The sequence below is a fragment of the Myotis lucifugus genome, unplaced genomic scaffold (assembly GCF_000147115.1).
Source record: "Myotis lucifugus unplaced genomic scaffold, Myoluc2.0 scaffold_1728, whole genome shotgun sequence".
In the NCBI taxonomy this organism is placed as follows: domain Eukaryota; kingdom Metazoa; phylum Chordata; class Mammalia; order Chiroptera; family Vespertilionidae; genus Myotis; species Myotis lucifugus.
Window position 1 is genome coordinate 12219 of NW_005872776.1, and position 19556 is coordinate 31774.

Sequence of the window (19556 nt, forward strand, 5' to 3'; positions counted from 1 at the left end):
AGCCCAGCCCTACCTCCTGCTTAGTAACGTGCGGCCAGGCCCCTTCCTCTGGTGCTGGCTGTGCCCAAAGGAAAGGAACCCCATTGCCTCGGCCGCCCAGAGCTGACAGCGGGGTCACCGCCGGGTCGGGGTCGGGGTCGGGGTCGGGAGCTGGGAAGCCGACAGGGTGGCCACCACCCAGGGGAACAAAAGGACCAAATGCCAAAGCGAGTCAGCAGCAAGTGGATCAAAAAAAGTTTATTTTGAATATTTAATTTAAAAAAATCATACCTATGAGGTGCGCTACAGAAACTCAGACACAACTGCACGGAAACCCAACCGAGCGGTGGAGCGGATACTGCGGAAACGCCCGGAAGGAAACGTCGCCAGCCCCGCCGCCCACCACCCCGCTCTCCAGGCCTGTGACCGGCTGCCCCGGGCTCGGCGGGCGGCGGGCGGCCCCGGAGTGTCCTGGTCAGAGCACGGCTCGTCGCTCCCCATTTTCAGCCGCGTCGATGCATCGCATTTCAGTCGTTTAGGCTGATCCTTTGGCAAACAGCTCGCCGCCCTCCCGAGGAGCGCCTGCCTCCCATGGCCAAGCGGCCACTTCTGCACAGCAGACACGTGTCTGCGCGAGGCCAGCCAGGGCAGCATCCAGGCCTGGCCGTCCTGTGGCCGAGCTGGAGGTCGGGGAGGGCAGTCTCTAAGGAGCAGGTGCCACGCAGCTCGCAGCTCGGGGACAGGCAGAGGCATGAGGAGGTGGGGACCCAGGGCGAGACAGGGAGACACAGGACAAAGACGGGGCCGTCGCTAAGCTCATGTCCTGGGGGACTTCAGGCGCACACGTGGGCGTGTCCACCTGACACTGAAGCTCACGTGCTTTCTGGAGTTTCCCTCAATTCGGAGTGTCTCCAGGGCCCATCCCTCCTCCGGGGACAGGGACTCCTGACACCCCAGGGCGTTGTTGAGCAGCGATGAAATGAAAGGTCTCAAGTTCGTGCTGGGGTCTCCCACTGACCATGGGGCGAGGACAGCCTGTACTCAGAGGGACTAAGGTTCCCAAAGTGGCTCCATGTGACAGCAATTTGGCAAAAGAAAACACCTCCAATGCATAAAAACAACCCCAAGTCCTCCCAAGGAACATGATTACAATATATTAGCAAATTCTGTGGCATAAACATTTCCAAAAGCGTCGGCGGGAATATTAAATATAAAAGCAATACGGAGCCTCCCCTCCCGCCCGAACCCCAAGAAGGGCGAGGTGGCGGCCGGGCCGGCGGCGCCTACTGCCGCAGCTCCACGTAGTTGGCCGGGAAGAGCCCGTACCTGCCCTTGCACAGCCCGCGCCACCAGCCGTCGTCGATCATCTCGATGTTGGTGATGATGTCATCGGGGTCGAATGAGATCTCGTCATCGCCCGCTGGGGAGGAGGCAGGGGACAGTGAGTCTCAGGGCTCCCTGCCCCGAGGAGGAGGCTGCCCGTGGCCCCCCCACCTGGAGGGCTGAGGTCATGAGGGGACAGGGGCACCCAGGCAACTGAAGCGTCAGACCTCGAACTGTTTGGGAAAACTGAAGGGTGTGTGTGCGCGCACACGTGCATGTGTGTTCGCGTGTGTGTGTGTGTCTACATGGAGAGGGAGAATTTCTGTGACCAATTATTTAAAGTGAAATGACTTTTAAACACTGTAATAACGCCCTAAAGCGGGGCCCTCGGAGGCGGGGGCGGGGCCTCACCAGCCTGGTAGTCGTACAGGGCGACGGCCGTGATGCCGAGGTCGTTCTCGTACTCGTCATAGGTGTTCTCCTCTGGAAAAGCGGACACGTGTGAGTGTGAGCGCGGGTGCGGGTGCGGCGGGCGCCCTCCCCGAGCGAGCAGCAGCCTTACCTTCTGGGTAGTGGCCCGGGGCCTCCGTGGATGTGTAGACGGCCTCGGGGGTGTAGGCCAGGCCCTGCTGGCCGCCGGCCTCCCGGTAGTCGGTGGCCTCCCTGCTGTACACGGGCTCAGGCTCGCTCACGGGGCCTCTGTAGCTGGGCTCGGCCTTCATGGAAACGGCGTCCTAGGGGGAGCCAGCGGGGCGTTTCTCAGCCTCCGGGTCCCTGACACTGACCTCAGTCCCGGGGCTGAGAGCAGGCGGCCCGAGGAGGGGCAGCTGGGCCGCCCCTGCAGAGCAGTGCTGAGGGCGGGTGACCCCACACCCAGCCCCCACCCCACACCCAGCCCCCACCCCACACCCACGCCCTGCAGCTGAGCCAACGGCCGGTGGGCCTCTTCTTCTGCAAGCCTAGAACTCCCGGGGCCGCCCCATTGGCTGCAGGGGGAGGCAGGGAGGGGACCAACGAGCTGGGGTCCATTCCGCGCTCACAAGCACCGTGACCCCTGGGGCCCACGGAGCCTCTGAACTGCACGCTGTGATCAGTGATTGTGACCAGGGTCCCCGAGGGCACCATGTGGTCAGAGGAAGGGGTCACAGCTCGGTAAGAGCCGGGCCAGGCACGGACTTTCGATGGAAGGTGACCAGTGTGGCTCGGCCGGCCCATGTGAGCCGCTGAGGAGGCGACGGAAAGAGGGCACCACCTCCGGGTCGGACGCTGGAGCCACTCAAGGGTTCAAGTGCTTGGGGCACATTTCCCTGGATGGGGAGCCGTCTGGGGGGTAGAGAGGGCGTGGGGCTCACAGCCGTGCGCCGAGGGAGCGGCTCACAGAAAGGCCCAAGGCCCAGCCCCTGCCCCGTCCCGCGAGGCTCCCAGTCCGAGTCCCCTGCGCCTCAGAGCTTCGCTAGCGTTAGGCCCTTGCGACTCAAGGCCCGCTGAGTGGTGGGCGGAGACAGGTGCGAGGACCTGGACAGTGGTCTCAGGGACAGAGGACGGGGTTCGGGCGTGACTGGAGGGGGAGCTAGTAGGCCCCCTGAGGGGGAGGGGGAGGGAGAGAGGCAGGCGGCTGTCTCCAGTGACCAGGGCGCGAAGGACCGAGCTGGGCAGGGTGTCCCTGGGGAGTCAGATCATCTGCAGACTGAGTGACACCAACCTCATAGACGGGGCTGGAGGGCGGCCTCTCCGGAGCCGGCTGGGGGGCGGGGGAGGCCGGTGGGCTCTGCCTCTGGGCGCGAGCTTGCTCCTGCAACTGAGAGGAGCGGCGGTCAGAGCGCGCCGGTCCCGGGAGGTCACATGTGAGCCAGACACCAACCCCCCAGAGGGAAGAGCAGGCGTTAGGAGCAAGTGTGCTTCGCGGGGAGGGCACCGGGGCAGTGAGCTCTCGGGAGGCCCTGCGGCCACAGCCCTTCTGCCGCCACCACAGGAACCTGCTTTGTTATTGGTCGGGAAGGTGACGCACCGTGACCGGGAGGCCCAGGACCCCACCCACACCCAGTGACTCAGACGGTGGGAGCTGGGCGCTGGCTGATGCTGCAACGCTATAACGAACTGAGACTTTTAGGGACTTTAAAATGGGGTGAATGGCCCAGCCTGAGTGGCTCAGTGGTTAAGCATCAACCCATGAACCAGGAGGTCACGGTTCAATTCCCCGTTAGGGCACATGCCCGGATTTGGGGCTTGATCCCCAATGGGGGGCGAGAGCAGGAGGCAGCTGGTCAATGCCTCTCTCATCATTGATGTTTCTCTCTCTCTCCCTCTCCCTCTCTGTCTAAAAATCAATAAAAACACATTTAAAACGGGGTGAATGGCCCTGGCCGGTGTGGCTCTGTAGTTAGAGTGACAGCCATGCACCAAAGGTTGCAGGCTCGATTCGGGGTCAAGGGCACGTACCTGGGTTGCAGGTTTGATTCCCGGCCCTGGTCGGGTGCAGTCTGAGTGTGGGAGGCAACCATTCGATGTGTCTCTCACGTTGATGTCTCTCTCTCTCTTCCCCCTCCATCCCTCCCTTCCATTCTCTCTAAAAAGCAATGGAAAAAACATCCTCAGGCGAGGATTAAAAAGAAAAAATCTTTTAAATGGGGTGAATGTATTTTCCACGCAACGGACATGAATCTTTGGGGTTCAGAGGGCGGGCTGTGGAGGACAGAGGAAGAGCCCCTCAAGATGCTGACATCCAACCCCAGACCCTGTGACTGTAACGTCACGTGACGAAAGGGCAGCAGCCGGGAGGGAAGGCGTGAAGCGGGAGGTGCTCCTGGGCTCGGCTGGGCCGCGCCGTGTCACCCGCCACAGGAGGGGCTGCGCCCAGGACGGACGCTCAGAGGGGACAGTGGGAACCGCAGAGGAAGGGGGAGAGCGAGCAGCCGGCCGCGCCCCTCACTCACATCCAGCTGCCTGCGCGCCTCCTCCTGCTCCTGCCTCTCGCGGGCCATCCTCTGCACCCGCTCGGCCTCCGCCCGCCGCCGGTCCTCCTGCTCCTTCTCCTGGGCCAGGTTTTCGAAGTTGGCTCTGATGCTGCTCGTCTTGCTGTTGGCTACAGGGGGGCGGGGACAGGTTTCCCTCTGACACCAGACACCGCCATCGCCCGGGATGGACAACGTCCGGTGCAGGTGACCAGTCCACGGGAACCAGCAGCCCTGAGCCGACCCACAAGGAGGCCCCAGCTGCTGGCTCCCCCCGCCCTGAGGCCCAGCCTGCACCGCGCCCACTGCACATCCCCGGACACCAGGAGCCTGGGGTTTGTCGCGTCTTATATTCCAAACGTCACTGTGTTCTAACCGCACACTCGGGAGGGATGCCTGGGGGGGGGGCGGGGGGGGAGCTGGGGTGTCTGGAGGAGACACGTGTGCGACTCTGAGCTGCACGCTGGGCTCACTGACGGCACGTTTGGGACGGACATTTCCCCCAAACGAACAAACGGCCTCTCAAGTCAAGGAAAACAGCCGCGGTATTATCAACAGGAAAACCCCGGCTCCCGGCAAAACCGGACGCCGGAAACGGCATCGCTCTGGGAGCTGCCATCACCTGACCCAGCAATCGGGTCACCGAGCACAGTCTGTCGTGGGATGGAGCTCGGCGCTTGGCAGGTCGGCGTAACTCAGAGCCGGTGCTGTCAACTCGAGCACGTGCCCCGCCCTGCACACGGGACGCCTCGGGCACCACGAGGGCCGGCCAGGGGCCCCGAGGCCCCCCACAGGCCCTGCGAGCTCGGGGAGCACCTCCTCTCCCCAGGGCGCATCTGGGAGCCCAGAGCCTCCTCCTGAAGCGCAGGCTGCACGCAGGCGCGGCTGCAGGACGTCAGCTGCCTCCGCCTGAGGTCTGCAGAGCCGCCCAGCACGCCATCTCCTGCATCGCTTGTTTGTGGTTATTTTTGCATCAAGAGCATCACTAACATGTAAAGGCTTTGCCGGGATGGTGTGCTCAGCGGTTGACCCAGGAGCCAGGAGCCAGGAGGTTAGGGTTCAATTCCTGGTCAGGGCATAGCCTGGGTTGTGGGCTCGGTCCCCAGTAGGGGGCATGCAGGAGGCAGCCCATCATTTCTCATCATTGATGTTTCTATCTCTCCCTCTCCTTTTTCTCTAAGAAAAAAAAAATTTTTTAAAAACCCACATAATTACCATGTGATAGTTGTATCATCATTAAGCGAGTTAACAAAACTGAATTTTCACCCAGCAGAGCCCGAGACATGCGCAGACACTCCGGGACCTGGAAGACCCGTTGCCTGAGAACCGCTGGCCTGGCGTCCACAGCGAAGCCCAGGGGGCACTCTGCCTCCTGGTGTAATTGACCACTTCCTGTCACAGTCCCTTCTCCCCAACTGAACTGTGCACTTTGGGGCGCAGCCCCGGCACTGAACTGCCCCACGGCCCCCGGGCGGCAGGAGGCCTTCACGCAGCCTCACTGGGAGGACAGACCCTGCGAGCCTGGTTCAGGGCCCTCGCGGGAGGAGAGGTCGCGGCTCATGGCGGGTACACGAGCCACGGCTCGCGGGCTCGGCTGGCCAGCGGGGCTGCAGGACCGGGGCCCCGCCTGAACCTGGTCCCGGCTGGGAGGAGGCCCCTGCAGACCACAGCTGACCCAGCTCCGCTTGGGACAACCCCCGCCGAGTCCCACTGCCCGGAGCTGCGTGCTGTGCCCGAAAGGTGCCCGGCCTGCGGGACCAGCCGCCAGAGGGAGTCAACCTCCCGGAAGCTCCCAGCAGCCGCACCCCCAGCCTCCGCCCCCATTCTCCCCGCTGCTCTGCCCTCCGTCCTCCTGGGACGCCAGGCCTGGCTCACCTGCTTCCACAGGGACCGTCTTCTGGTACGTGGAGGGCACCTTGGCCACATCCTCGAAGGTGGAGGCATTCTACAAGACGGGACGGAGGTCAGAGGGCAGGACCCGCGCCCCACCCCCTCAGCTAGGAACCTCCTGCTCCCACGGCCGTCCTGGGCCCAACGGCCCCAGAGGCTCTGCAGGGACCCGTCCCTGTGAGCTGCCGCCCAGCAGGTGCCCACGCCCCCGACCGGAACGCCTGCCCTTCTGGGAACACAGCTGGGTAGAGGAGCACCCGGCCCAGAGGCTCACCTTGTCCATGCGGTCCTTCTGCACCCCGTACTTGCCGCCAAACCCCTTGGAGTAGTCTGAAACGGCACAGCGCGGACTCAGGGCGCGGGCAGGGCGGCCGACAGCAAGCCCAGCAACCGCCCCAAATGCACCCAGAGCGGGAGGAGCAGGAGCGCCCACAGGCGCCTTCCGCTCCCTGCACTGACCGGCTCACCCGAGTGGAGCCTACGGGCACGCCCCCCGCCCAAGGCGCCGCGCGGCCGTGCTCTCGGGGAGCCCTCCCTGCACCGGCCATGCTGGCTCTGGGTCAGAGGGCGCCTCCCGCAAACACCTCCCACTCGGGGCACCACGCGGGCACGGGTTGGGCCGAACCAGATCGCGGCTCCGCCTGAGCACAGGCGGCTCCCTGGTGCCTCACGGGCCCCGGTCACCGGCGAGGCCTGCAGGAGGCTGTGGGAGCCCGGACACCCCCTCGACAGGAGCGGGGGTGCCGCTTCACCACACCAACCCCAAAGGCGGGGGGTGATGGGGCAGAAGAGCATGCGTCACGGCCCCTCACATAGGCGACCCGCATAGACGCCGCCCAACATGCCGGCGCCAGACAGGGAACGGGGCCTCGCCGCTCTCTCCTCCTAACCGGAAACCGGAACCTCCAGCGCAGGGGCCGGGCCTCTGGGACCAGCACCTCGTCTGCCTCGGCACCAGCCTGACACAGAACATCCACAGCGCCGGCGGGGAAAGGAGGAGGCAGTCGGGTCTGCAGGCCCCGGAGAAAGAGGCGCCGGCCTCGGGGCTCCCGGATTCTCGGTCGGAGCTGGCCCCCGACCTGACCGCGGCAGGAGCTGCGTGGACAGCGCGGGAGCCGCTCCCGCTCCCCGGGCTTTCTAGACGCGCCCCCCCCCCCCCCCCATGCTGCAGAGCAGAGGGCACGACTCTGCGCGTGGAGAGGCGGCTCGAGGCGGGACATGGGGGCCGCGCTGCCTCCGTGATGGGCTGTTCCAGCAGAGGCGGGACAGGAGGTGTGGCCCTGCACCAACTGCGGCGGCACGCCAGGGCAGAACCCAGCGCAGGACACGCCTCGGGCGATGACCGAGCGGAGTGGGGAGTCGGGGGCCAGGGCCATCGCTACAGCGGCCAGAGTTTCCTCAAAACTGGGAGGCGTAGGGCAACCCCAAGAGGGAAGAGGACGCCATGGCTACAGGAGCGCGGCGCAATACCTTTCTGGGAGTCGTGCAGCTCGGGCTTCTCCTGGTGGTCCCAGCCCAGCGCGCACTTGTCCTGCCGGTCCGTCTGCACCCCGAACTTCCCCCCGAAGCCTCGCGCGTAGTCTGCGTGACGACAGAGCACGGCCACGTGAGCCAACAGCAGTGAGGGCCAGGGAGGGTACCCGTTCCAGCGCAGCGCAGTGAATGTGAACCACCGCCCGACCGCCTGCTCCTCCAGGTCTCTGGCCACCTGGTGGTCCCTACAGGCGGCCTCCTGGGGACCCCGGGAAGCAACCCAACCTGCAGCAGGACCGCGGGCGCGCCCAAGCCGAGACCAGAGTCTGGCCCCCGGTGTGCAGGCGGGGCGGCCTGTCTGAGGCTGCCAGGCCCACAGGAGGGCGTCTGCTCCGGCCGCGGGCTGGGCCGAGGCTCCGTGTTCGTTCCCACTGCCGCCGGGACAGGGAGGAGAGGCGGGCACCTTTCTGGGACTCGTGCTTCTCCGTTTTGCCTTGATACTCGAAGCCGACGGCGCTCTTGTCCACCTTGTCCTTGTCGATGCCGTACTTGCCGCCGAAGCCTTTGGAGTAATCTGAGAACAAGGCACAGTGAGCGCGTCTCAGCCCTCAGGCCCTGACCCTGGACAACAGGAGACGCCCAGGCTCCACCGAGCACCAGGAACGGCAGCGGCAGCAGCGGGCACGTTGGCACCTGCAGCACCCTCGCCCCAGGGGCAGGAAGCGGTCGCTCACAGCACAGCCCGAGCGGCAGCCACAGCGGCCTGTGCTGCACCACGGAGGGGACAGGACACCCTGAGCACTCCTCAGCCTCAGCTCTGCGCCAGGCCGAGTCCTGGGAGCAGTTCCTGCTCCACAGGAGCCCACGGCACTAGGCACACGATGGGGCAGAGCGCCCGGAACAAAGCCCTCCGGGAGCAGGGCTGCTGCAGACCCCAGGTCCCCCCACGTTGGCCTGTGCTCCCCCGGCTGCAGGGAGAAAGTGAGCAGCGCTGGCTGGGACCGAACAGCAGGTCCGATTCGCAGCGCACACAGGCCAAGGCGCACGGGCGCCAGGAGAGACGGGAGGACACGGGCAGGGCAGGGGCTGCGTGGCAGGCGGGCGAAGCGAAAGTGACCGGAGCAGGTAGAGGGCCCACAGCCGGGTCCCCAGAGAAACGCTGCCTGGTGCTGCCCATGCTGGTTTTGCTTCTTTTTAAAAAAATATTTTTTTAAAGATTTAAATGCTCCATTTTTAAATGTTGGCAATTATTTTTCAAATGTAAACATGCAAAAAAAGGGAGAAAATACATTTTAAAATGTGAACGTGCCGGCCAACAAAACAAGCGCCGCACAAGGCCCCGCCAGCAGGTGCCCTGCAGGGGGAGGGTCAGCCCCGACAGAGGCCACGGTGACAGTTCCCAGCTGACCCGGCGGGGCCTCCAGGGAAGGGAAGCCAGCAAGGTCCTGGGACAGCCCGGCACAGCGGTGGACAGTTTAAAGTCAAGGTGTTCTTCTGAGTGACCGCGTGCGTGTCAGATCCAGGGGTGAAAACATTCACTCCGTTCCGTTCTCAACATCAAAAAATTGGAGCCCGGCCCGCATGGCTCAGGGGTTGAGCATCGACTTATGAACCAGGAGGTCACGATTCAATTCCGGTCAAGGGCACAGGCCTGGGTTGCGAGCTCGATCCCCAGTGGGGGGCGTGCAGGAGGCAGCCGATCATTCGTCTCTCATCACTGATGTTTCTATCTCCCTCTCCCTTCCTCTCTGAAAGCAATAAAAATATATTTAAAAATATATATATAGTTAAATATATAAACATGTATTTCTTAATTGGAAATAACCTAAATTCTACACTCAAAGAGGACACATTAAACAATGACGGAACTGTCACACATGGACGACTAAGCCGTTGTGAAAACGCAGTGAACCTACTACGCTGGCCGGGAAAGAACCAGAGCTGGCAAGCACTCTGCCAAGGCCTCGAGGGCAGCTCCCGGTGGGGCGGTGGGCGGGAGGACACTCCCCGGGCGGCGCGGACGCACCTTTCTGGGACTCGTGCTTCTCCGTCTTGCCCTGGTAGTCAAAGCCCACCGCGCTCTTGTCCACGCGGTCGGCCTGCACGCCGTACTTGCCACCAAAGCCACTCGAGTAGTCTGGGGAGACAGGAGCCCGATGACAGGACAGCTGGGGTTAAGCTAAGTCAGGGTACGAGTTACCAAGAGGCCATCCAGTGTTACACGAGTGACACTGGACACCAGGCCGCCAGGTCCCTCCACAGTCAGCGAAGAAGCCGCAGGCCACGTGGAAACATCGGCGTGAGCTGCACAGAGGCCCTTCCAGAAGCAGCCCGCCCAACCCCAGACGTCCATGCCCGGCTGGACTGCCGCGTCCACACCCCGAGCGCACGTCCCTGGTCACCTGCTGACACACACGAGGCAGGAGGAGCCTACAAGTGCTGTGAGGAAGCGACACGCTTGGGCTCTTAGAAATGGCTCTTGCCCTGGCCGGTGCTGCTCAGGGTTCGAGTGTCGGCCCGCACACCAAAGGGTGTTGGGCTTGATTCCTGGTCAAGGGCGCGCACCTGCTTGCAGATTTGATCCCCGGCCCGTGTGGGGCATGTGCAGAAGGGGGCCAATCAATGTCTCTCTCTCCCCTCCCTCCCTTTCACTCTCTCTAAAAAATCAGTGGAAAAAATAGCCTCAGGTGAGGATTAAACAAAATGAAAATTAAAAAATAATAAAAATAAACAAAGGCTCTGAGAGGAGCCTGACCACCCTGTTAGAGGCCGAGCAGCGCAGTGACGACGTCAGGATGGGCCCTCGGGCGGCATTGCCCAGAGACGGAGGCAGGCGTCGTGGGGCCCTGCGCTCGGATGAAGGGCTTCGTGGAAGCCGCACAGCACCGCACGTGGCGGGGGCCTCGCCGTCACAGCATCCCACGTGACCCTCCCTCCCTCCCTCCCCAGGAGGAGACCGCCTGCCCCGCCCAGGGCTGCCCTGCCTACCTTTCTGGGAGGCGTGCTTCTCCGTCTTCCCCTGGTACTCAAAGCCGACAGCCGACTGCGGGCGAGGAAAAGGGAAATGCGTTTTTAAATGTCTCCAGTTACTCTGACTCCGCAATACTGCAGAGACGCTTAAAGACAAACCACACTTTTTGGACGCGGATTCCCTGAGCCAGTGCAGACCTAATGCACAAAGCGCTGGTGTTGGGTCTGCCTCCCACACAGGGCTCCACCCAGCCCTGCGAGCTGCCCAGGCCAAGCTGCGGGCTGCGGGCCGCGGGGGCCGCTGCTGCGCTCATGGCTCCACACCCTCACCGCCCCTCGGGAGATGCCCGGCCGCACAGACCCGCTTCTCAGGTGAGCTCTGCCCAGAGCAGCGCTAACACTGACCACGGGCACAGGGCGCCTGCGCACAGCACAGGAGACGGGCACTAGCTCCCTGTCTCACAGACCACACCTAATCGCCACACCTAATCGGGGCGGGCGGAACAACATCCCGCTTCAGACCCAGGCTCTCGAGCGCTGGGACGTGAAACGGGCTGACGAAGCCACCAGACGGCGGCCGGGGCCCAGAGCAGCAGCCCCGCATTCCATGCCGAGCACAGCGCCATCCGCAGGGAGGGTGGGCAGAAATGGCTCTGCTGGCACATTCCTGGGCAGATCTAAGGGGCCCCGGCGCCCCTGGTCCATCGGGTGGAGGGTGGGGGAGTGACGGCGCGGGGGGGGGGGGCAGACACAATGCAGGGTTTCTGCAGCCTCTGGCCCCAGCTGTCACCTCAGAGCCGGGAATGCAGGCCAGGCTCGGGAGCTCCTCCGTGTCGCCTCACAGGCCCAGAGGACACCGCGCGGCGGGCAGCGAGGCCGACCCGGAGGAGCTGTCCCTGGCTCCCGACACACCACTCACCTGGTCCACTCTGTCCACCTGGACTCCAAACTTGCCTCCGAAGCCGCGAACGGAGTCGACCTGCGAGCAGTGCTTGGACAGCTTCGACTGGTACTCGTGGCCGACGGCCGACTGGAAGGAGCAAGAGCAGCCTTAGGCCACCTCCATGCTGCGCCCCCGCACCCGTTCTAAGTGGGGCCGCCCATTGGTGGTGTGGGGTTCCTCACTGAGACACCCTGACGGGGAGGCCAGGGGGGCTCTGGCAGGACTGGGCGTGAAGGCAGGGCGCTGAGGCCAGGCCCCGCCCAGGAACCAGCAGCCTGCAATGCACAAGGTCTCCGTCCAGGGAGACTGTGGGCAACACAGCCACTTTGCTCAAGGGGGGCATTTTCACGCCATGTGACCCCAGAATCAGAACGAAAACACTCCATGACACACAGAAACAGGCACGCGCTGTACTCAGTCCGTACCCAGCCAGCGGCGACTGAACGTGTGCCACCCCCAGGCACGGCAGGCTGGTCACAGCGCGGCCATCCCCACTGGCACAGAAGCCAGCTCAGCCACCTGCTCACCGTCACCCTTGTCTGCCAAGCAGTGAACCCTGGCCTTCCACATGCCTCCCCGCCGTGGGGGACCCCCATACCCGGCCTCTGGAAGGAAAGCTCCTGCTGAAGCCACACCTGCCCTTACGAGGGGTCTGCGCCACTCCTGAATTCGAGGGCCGGTCAGCAGCTGCTTCAGACCCAGGGCCCATAATCGGGAAGCGTCACTCCCCAACCCAGCGGCCCCAGCCCCGCCCAACCCCCAGCCGGCTCCCCGGCCAGAGCACAGCAGTCATGCACCCCCTCAGGGACGGCGAGGACACGTGACGTGGCTGACATGGGACGCGGTGCAGGTCACCGCAGGAAGTGCCACGGCTTGGCCAGTGCCCCACGGCTGCCTGGGACAGAGGACCTGCCCGAGGCCCACCAGACACCCTCTGTCTGCGGCCAGCACAGAGCTGAGCGCAGGCCCAGCGATCGCGGGCAGCCCCACTGCTGACGCCCGCAGGCACCTGGAGCGACCCCTCCCGCATCCGGGGCAGCAGGTCTCCCTGAACCATGGGCGCCACCACTGTCATCGCTTCCCAGGCGGCTCTGACACCCGCAGCCAACGGCCGTGCCTGGGACCCACGGCTCTGCCACCTCGGGGGCAGGGACTGTCCACGCAGAACACCCACAGCAGCCCCGGCATGACCCTCGCCGCACAGAAGTGTAGAAAACGGTCTGGAAGCGTGGCCAGGGCGACAGCCGGCGAGCCCCGCTTTCTCACGGACAGACTCCCCAATCTCCTGCCCCGAGGCTGTCAGCTGGCAGGGCTGCGGGGCCCCGGGTCCAGGCGCGGCTGAGGCGTGGTCCGGCGTGTGCACACAGTGCCTCGGACCCGAGGAAGCGCGTACACGCGGACTGCGATGTGACAGCGACCGGCCGCTCGCGCCTCATCCACGCTCCTCACACTCGTGCGCCCCCAAATGGGCTTACTCTATTTGATTCTGGGGGATTTATCTGTAAACACACGGGGCTGCCTGCTCGCGCCACTGAAAGCCACAGACCGTTCTAGAATCCGCGATGACACTGCTCCCCTTTCCCGGCCTGGGCCCCGGGACTCCGAGTGACAGGCACACCGCCCGCCGTCCCTGTCTCCTTCCTGCAGCCGGCTAATCCTGGACGTGGTTTGGGGCCCACAGCCCCGTATCTGCTCTGCGGTGACAGCGTGCACGGTGACACAGCTGGGACACTGAACCCGAGCGGGGCCCGGGGACAGGCGTGGAATTACAGAGAACCCGACACCCGCCGAGCCTCCTCACAGGGACGGAGGCGATCTCTGGTCAGCGCGGCTCACACTGCCCAGGCCGGGCTGCCTCCACCGGGACCAACAAACCAGAAAGAGCTGCCCGACTGGGGAGGCCCCCCGACAGCCCACGGTCCTCTCAGGGGGACACGACCCTCCTGAGCTGCCCCACGCCCAGCACTGTCCTCGCTGAAGCGCTCACCGGCCCTGCGGGCACCAGGAACTAGCACTGGCCTGCCCACGGCTCCCACAGGGAGTGCGCCCCCCCACCCGTGGGCAGTGACCTCTCGCCCAGGACCAGGCGCTCTCGGAAGGCCACTGAGTGCACGCAGGGCATCAGCACGCCGCCAGCTGCACTGTGGCCGGGACGTGACCGAGGCCCCGGGGTTGTGTTTGCCTCTGTCCCACCCCCCCATGTGGCACAAGGTAGGCCACACGCGGAACTACGGGCGGTGTGACGCCAACTCCTGGGGCCCAATTCCGGGCCTGTCCCAGAGCTGGGCCTCCCTGCCCTCAGGCCTCGCCTGCCCCTCGGGGCCTGAGAGGACATCCCCACAGCGAGCGCGGTGTGAGCAAGGGCGGTAAGGCGATTGGCGCCGCTGCTTTCGGCACATCGCACCCTCAGCCATGGCCTCCGAGCGTGTTCTCACGAACAGGTGTGAGGGACGGCTCCGCCACCGGTGCGCGGTCAGGGCAGGCCAGGACCGCCCGAGGCGGCTGGCGCTCACCTTGTCCATCCTGTCCTGCTCCACGCCGAACTTGCCCCCGTAGCCGTGCGAGGCCCTGGGGCCCGTCGCCAGCTCCTTCTCCTTGAGGCTGCGGTGCTCCTGGTACACGTTCTCCCTCAGCTTGTGGATGCTGCAGGCAGGGCGGGGGGAGGGGGGGGGGTGTCAGAGCTGTGTGCACCCTTCCTCCTCAGACACACAGGACAGGCAGCGGCCGGGGCTCCCCACCCGCCCTCCCTATGGTCCTGCCGGGGCCCGGGCGTGGGCAGTTCCTAGTCCCGTGCAAGGCTGCCCGGGGGAACAGATCGGGACCACACGGCACATCCCCACACGTGAACGTGGCTGCCCTGAAACGTGCCCGTTCCTTGCCCCACAAGCAGAGCCCTCGCCTTGACTGGGGACCGGCCAGGAGACCGGCTATAAGCATCACCGGGCAGAGGAGGAAGCAGTCAGACGTGCCCCCGCACGTGACCTGGGGCCCTGCTGGGAGCCCAGGGACACAGCTGACAGCCTCCCCTGACCCCAGCTCTTCCCACATTCGCAGGCGCAGTGCAGGGCTGCGGAGGTGACGGTCTAAACTACGGCCCGCGGGCCGGATCCGGCCCGTTTGAAATGAGTAAAACTAAAAAAAAAAGACCGTACCCTTTTATGTCATGATGTTGACTTTGAATTTATATTAGTTCACACAAACACTCCATCCATGCTTTTGTTCCGGCCTCCGGTCCAGTTTAAGAACCCATTGTGGCCCTCGAGTCAGAAAGTTTGCCCACCCCTGGTCTAAAAGCCACTGGTTACTGGGACGCCAGGGACGGAGCCCCTGCAGCTGTCCCACCAGGAGGCCCGAGAGGCGAAGCCACCTCACCCAGGGCCCCTGCCCGGGGGTCACCACGCCCACACCTCCCCAACCAAGACACAGCAATGTTCCCAAAACCCTGCAGGCCCCGCACCGAGGGCTGTCCCCCTCCCACGTGCCCCCTCTGAGTTCCAGCCAACCCAACATGCCTCCACGCCAAAGGGACAGAACGAGACAAGGATGGGCGACTTAACCAATCAGGGCTCAGCCTAACCCACAGCCCATGACCCAACACCGTGGACCAGCACCCGAGTCAGCACCCAGCCCAGTGCCTCCCACCTGCCCGGCCCTGGACATGGTGAAGGGGCTTCCGGGCCGGGGTGGCGTGCGTCCAGGAGGGGACCGTGTCTGACAGCCGCACTGGACACTCCTCCCATGGGTGATGCGCTGTGAGGGCACCGCCAAGCAAGGCCAGCTCCCCCTCCAATGACCCAGCAAGTCGCCTGGCCAGACGGCACCCGCGCTCAGGGAAGGGAGGGTCCCCCTGAACCAGCGCAGCCGCAGTGAAGTTGGGACGCGCTTGAAGTTCCTTCCACCAGCATCTCCTGATGAGAACCACGCGCAGAGCAGCGGTCGGGGGGGCCGCCAGGAGCAAGGGCACCTGGGCTCCCCTGCACTGAGCGGCTCACAGGACACAGGCTCGGATTCCGCCCTCGGCACCCAACGCCCAAGGACAAAGGAATAAAACTGTTAAAGTCAGGGAGAAGGTGCTTCAGGTCTCGGGCCCCAAGGCCTCTCCCGGGTGAGAAACCTGCATTTGGCCGACCCGGGTTAGCGGCGTCTTGACAGAAGCCACACGACACGTGGGCTCCAGGGATGTGTGTGTACAAATGTATGTGCCCATGTGCACATATGCACAGACGCACACATCACGTCTCTCATTCGTCTACGAGATAAAACAAAACCAGTTCTAACGTCCGAGGGCTCCCACGGTCAATCAGCGAGGTGACTACACTTCACCTGCGGGCCCCACATCACCCACCGTCCTGCGGGGCCCACTTCACCCCAACATCCTGCAGGGCCCACATCACCCACCGTCCTGCGGGGCTCACATCACCCACCGTCCTGCGGGGCCCGCTTCACCCCACCGTCCTGCGGGGCCCACTTCACCCCAACATGCTGCAGGGCCCACATCACCCCACCGTCCTGCGGGCCCACATCACCCCAACATCCTGCGGGGCCCGCTTCACCCCAACATCCTGCAGGCCCGCTTCACCCCATCATCCTGCGGGGCCCGCTTCACCCCAACATCCTGCAGGCCCGCTTCACCCCACCGTCCTGCAGGCCCCGCTTCACCCCACCGTCCTGCAGGCCCCGCTTCACCCCACCGTCCTGCAGGCCCCGCTTCACCCCACCGTCCTGCAGGACCCGCTTCATGCCAACACTAAGAAAGTCTCTTACTTGATGTGCTCCTGGTGCCCAGACCCCTGCACGGTCTTGGCGCCCCATCTCTGCTCCTTCTCACTGACGTCGTTCTGAAAGAAAAGGTAAGTGACGCGTGAATCCAGGGCCTGGGCTGAGACACACAGACCAGGAAGCACCCGGACTAAAGCCTCAGGAGTCCGGCTCAGGACAAGGAAGCGGGGTGGAGCGGGGACTCACCTCGAAATCGGGGTCCGTTTCCCAGTCGTCGGCACCGCCGTCGTCCTGGCTGATGGACACGGCGTGGCCCGCCGAAGCCTTCCACATCTGCAGGGCAGAGCGGGTCAGGGCCGGGAGCGGCAGAGGCCACAGTGCGCTCTGCCAGCACCGCCACGGCCCTAACACGGCCCTAACACGCCCGGAGGGCTGGGAGCGCTGGGACCAGAGGGCCCTCGTCATCCCTGCGCCTGAACCACTGGGTGGAAACGGAATGACACAAAGGGCGCGACCACGGCCATCACGGCGGTCCAGCGGCATCAGAAACACCCAGAAATGGTCTGGCTTCAGACCAAGTGAGAAACCTTCTGGAAAACAAAAGCCCGTGTGCACTTCCTTCCACATCAGAATCCACATCTGGCCCGGCCGCGTGACTTTGGTGGTTGAGCATCAACCGGTGAGCCAGGAGGTCACGGCTCGATCCCCAGTGTGGGGTGTGCAGGAGGCAGCCGATCCATGATCCTCTCTTATCATGGATGTTTCCATCTCTCTCTCCCTCTCTGAAATCAGTAAAAACATACTTTAAAAAAGTAAAAATTAGAAAATGAAGCAGCAGCTGCGAGGTGCATGGTTTTCCCGCTGTATCTGCCTCCCAGGGGCGCGCACCTGTGGCCGGTGGCTCCTACCCGCGGCTCCAACCACTGAGGCCGAGGTCAGACCCCAGGGCCAGTCTCTGCCGAGAAGCAGGAGGCCGCTGCCCCAAGGCCAAGGTGAGAGCACGGCTCTGCCTCATGCGGTTCAGACCCACCAGGCGCAGGCACAGGCGCAGAGCCCGGCCTTCCCGTCTCTCCGGCCTTTGGCCTTTGGCCTTCCCCAGGCTCTCCGGCACGTGAGCGGGGCTGAAGGCCATGCCTTGGGGCTCCACACCTTCCAGGGGGTGGGGAAGAGGCAGCTCAGCCCTGTCCTCCTCCCCCCTTTCAAACCAAGGGCCTCCCTGGGAACTTAACTTTCTTTGTTAAACAAGGGAATTTTGGAAAACATTGTCCGACCTCTACGAACGCAGCGGGAGGACATGTCCCGGGTTGGGGTGCCCTCGCCCGCTGGGGGCCCGGGCAGGAACTGCGCACAAGCACACACCTTTCTTTCCGGTGGAAGATGGACGCTGCTCAGAGAACTCTGTGGGAACAGCAGGTCCCGGGCATCCGGCGCTGAGTCCGCCTGTGAAGAGGTTACGGAGAAGGGTGTCTCTCTGTCCGCAGGCGCTCCCGGCCAGCACCTGACACCCCTAATGGCGAGGTTTCACAAGGAACCTCAAAGCAGGACAAGACCTGCACTTCCTCACCCCTGAGCTCCCTGCGAAGCTGTGGCTGTGAGCGCTTCTCGCAAACCCACAGGACCGCCTCCCGCCAGCACCCGGCGCCTGCTGTCACCCAGGGGTCTTCCAGGTTCCGTTCACCCACACCTACGACACCGCTAAAGACAGCGCACCTCATCGCTGCGGCTTAGGGGGCCACGACGGAGGAAGGCACTCCCCGAAGGGATCTACGTGGCGGGGAGACGCAACAGTGGGGCGACTCAGGGCACAGAGAACTGGCTGCATCCCCAAGGCGGATCTGGTTACTGCGCGGAGATCAAGGCCCCGGCTCCCCGCACCGCTGGGCAGCACAGAGCAGATGCACGAAATCCCCGGCCCAGGAACAAGCCGGTCTCGGGCAGCTGGTCACGAACTGGCCCCCGCAGGGATGGCCCTGCTGGCCTCCCCACACTCAGTGTCCTGCTGAGGTCCTGACCCTACAGTTCACTCCTCTTCCTCCCCAGCCCCCTCTAGAGACCCGAACTTGTGTGGGCTGCTCTGTACGTCCCTGGCACTGCAGTGACCACTGCCATCGGCCAGCATCTACAAATTACCCAGGAGCCACCTGTGACGGGCTCAGTTCTACCACAATTCATTACCTTCTCAATATTTTAAATTTAAAAATAAAAGCACAAAAATAGCTGCTAGAAAAATGGAAACCCTGGGTGCTCTTTGGATCCAAAGATAACGCCCCCGACCCCTACCTCACACCATACACAAAAACTCACTCACACGTGTAGCTAAATGTCTGAGCCAAGACTATGAAAACAAAGGCACAGATCTCCATAGCCTTGACTTTGGCAACAGGTCCTAGAGCAGTGGCTCTCAACCTTCCTAACGCCACGACCCTTTAATACAGTTCCTCATGTTGTGGTGACCTACAACCATAAAATTATTTTCGTTGCTACTTCATAACTGTAATGTTGCTACTGTTATGAATCGTCATGTAAATATCTGATATGCAGGATGTATTTTCATTGTTACAAATTGAACATAAAGCATAGTGATTAATCACAAAAACAATACGTAATTATATGTGTTTTCTGATGGTCTTAGGCGACCCCTGTGAAAGGGTCGTTCGACCCCCAAAGGTGTCGCGACCCACAGGTTGAGAACTGCTGTCCTAGAGGAAGCAGGAGAGGGAAGAGGAAAAGTAAGCTGGACACAATGTCAACCTGAGTGCTTCCAGGGAAGCGCCAAGGAGGACAAAGGAATCCGCAGTGGGAAGACCGAGTGCCAAGGCCACACAGAACTCTACCCTCAGTGACCAAAAGGACAGGCAGCCACATTTTAAAGCCTAAACAGGCATCTCCCCAAAGACCCTGAAATGGATAATAAGCCCCCGAAACGACACTCAGTGTCATTAACCACCGAGGAAATGCCAATCACAACCAGACCCCTGCACACCTGAAACCAGGGGCAGGGGAGCCCGTGCTGTGCTCAGGGGCTGAGCAACGACCCATGAACCCGGAGGTCACAGTTCGGAGGTCACAGTTCCCGGTCACGGCACAGGCCCGGGGGGCCGGCTTGATCCTCACTGGGGGGCATTCAGGAAGCAGCCAGCTGATGATTCTCTCTCATCACTGATGTTTCTCTCTCTCTCTCTCCCTCTCCCTTATCTTAAAAAATAAAAAGAAGCAGGCAGGTCTAGGAAGGAGTGCGTACACCGGAAGCCCCCGTGTTGCTGCTGGGAACGTAAAACAAAAACAGGCTGGCAGTTGCTCAAAAGCTC

The 19556-nt window shown here is 63.2% G+C and overlaps 1 protein-coding gene across 3 annotated transcripts; it reads right to left on the bottom strand.

Annotated features, from left to right (window-relative positions):
• Window positions 1-211: 211 nt before the first annotated feature.
• Window positions 212-17688, bottom strand: CTTN (cortactin). Of its 3 annotated transcripts, XM_014450095.1 has the most exons (16): window positions 17608-17688; window positions 16495-16581; window positions 16294-16367; window positions 14043-14172; window positions 11506-11616; window positions 10605-10659; window positions 9643-9753; window positions 8080-8190; window positions 7614-7724; window positions 6418-6473; window positions 6129-6198; window positions 4236-4384; window positions 3005-3100; window positions 1865-2036; window positions 1714-1785; window positions 212-1399 (listed from the first exon to the last, which is right to left on the bottom strand). In XM_014450095.1, the coding sequence occupies exons 2-16, from the start codon at window positions 16579-16581 to the stop codon at window positions 1263-1265; spliced, it is 1542 nt and encodes a 513-aa protein (XP_014305581.1). In that variant the 5' UTR covers window positions 17608-17688; the 3' UTR covers window positions 212-1262. The 3 variants fall into 3 exon arrangements, with proteins under 3 accessions (XP_014305581.1, XP_014305583.1, XP_023604491.1); XM_014450097.1 differs by lacking the exon at window positions 8080-8190; XM_023748723.1 differs by lacking the exons at window positions 8080-8190; window positions 9643-9753.
• Window positions 17689-19556: the final 1868 nt, after the last annotated feature.

What these genes read in the sequence shown, in the direction of transcription:
- CTTN (XM_014450095.1), bottom strand. Translation starts at nt 16,581, where the DNA reads ATGTGGAAGGCTTCGGCGGGCCACGCCGTGTCCATCAGCCAGGACGAC. An exon ending in GGGCACCAGGAGCACATCAA is followed by an intron (nt 14,173 to 16,293) that starts GTAAGAGACTTT and finishes CCCTGCCTGCAG; the next exon opens with CATCCACAAGCTGAGGGAGA. An exon ending in GAAGCACGCCTCCCAGAAAG is followed by an intron (nt 9,754 to 10,604) that starts GTAGGCAGGGCA and finishes CTGTCTCCCCAG; the next exon opens with ACTACTCGAGTGGCTTTGGT.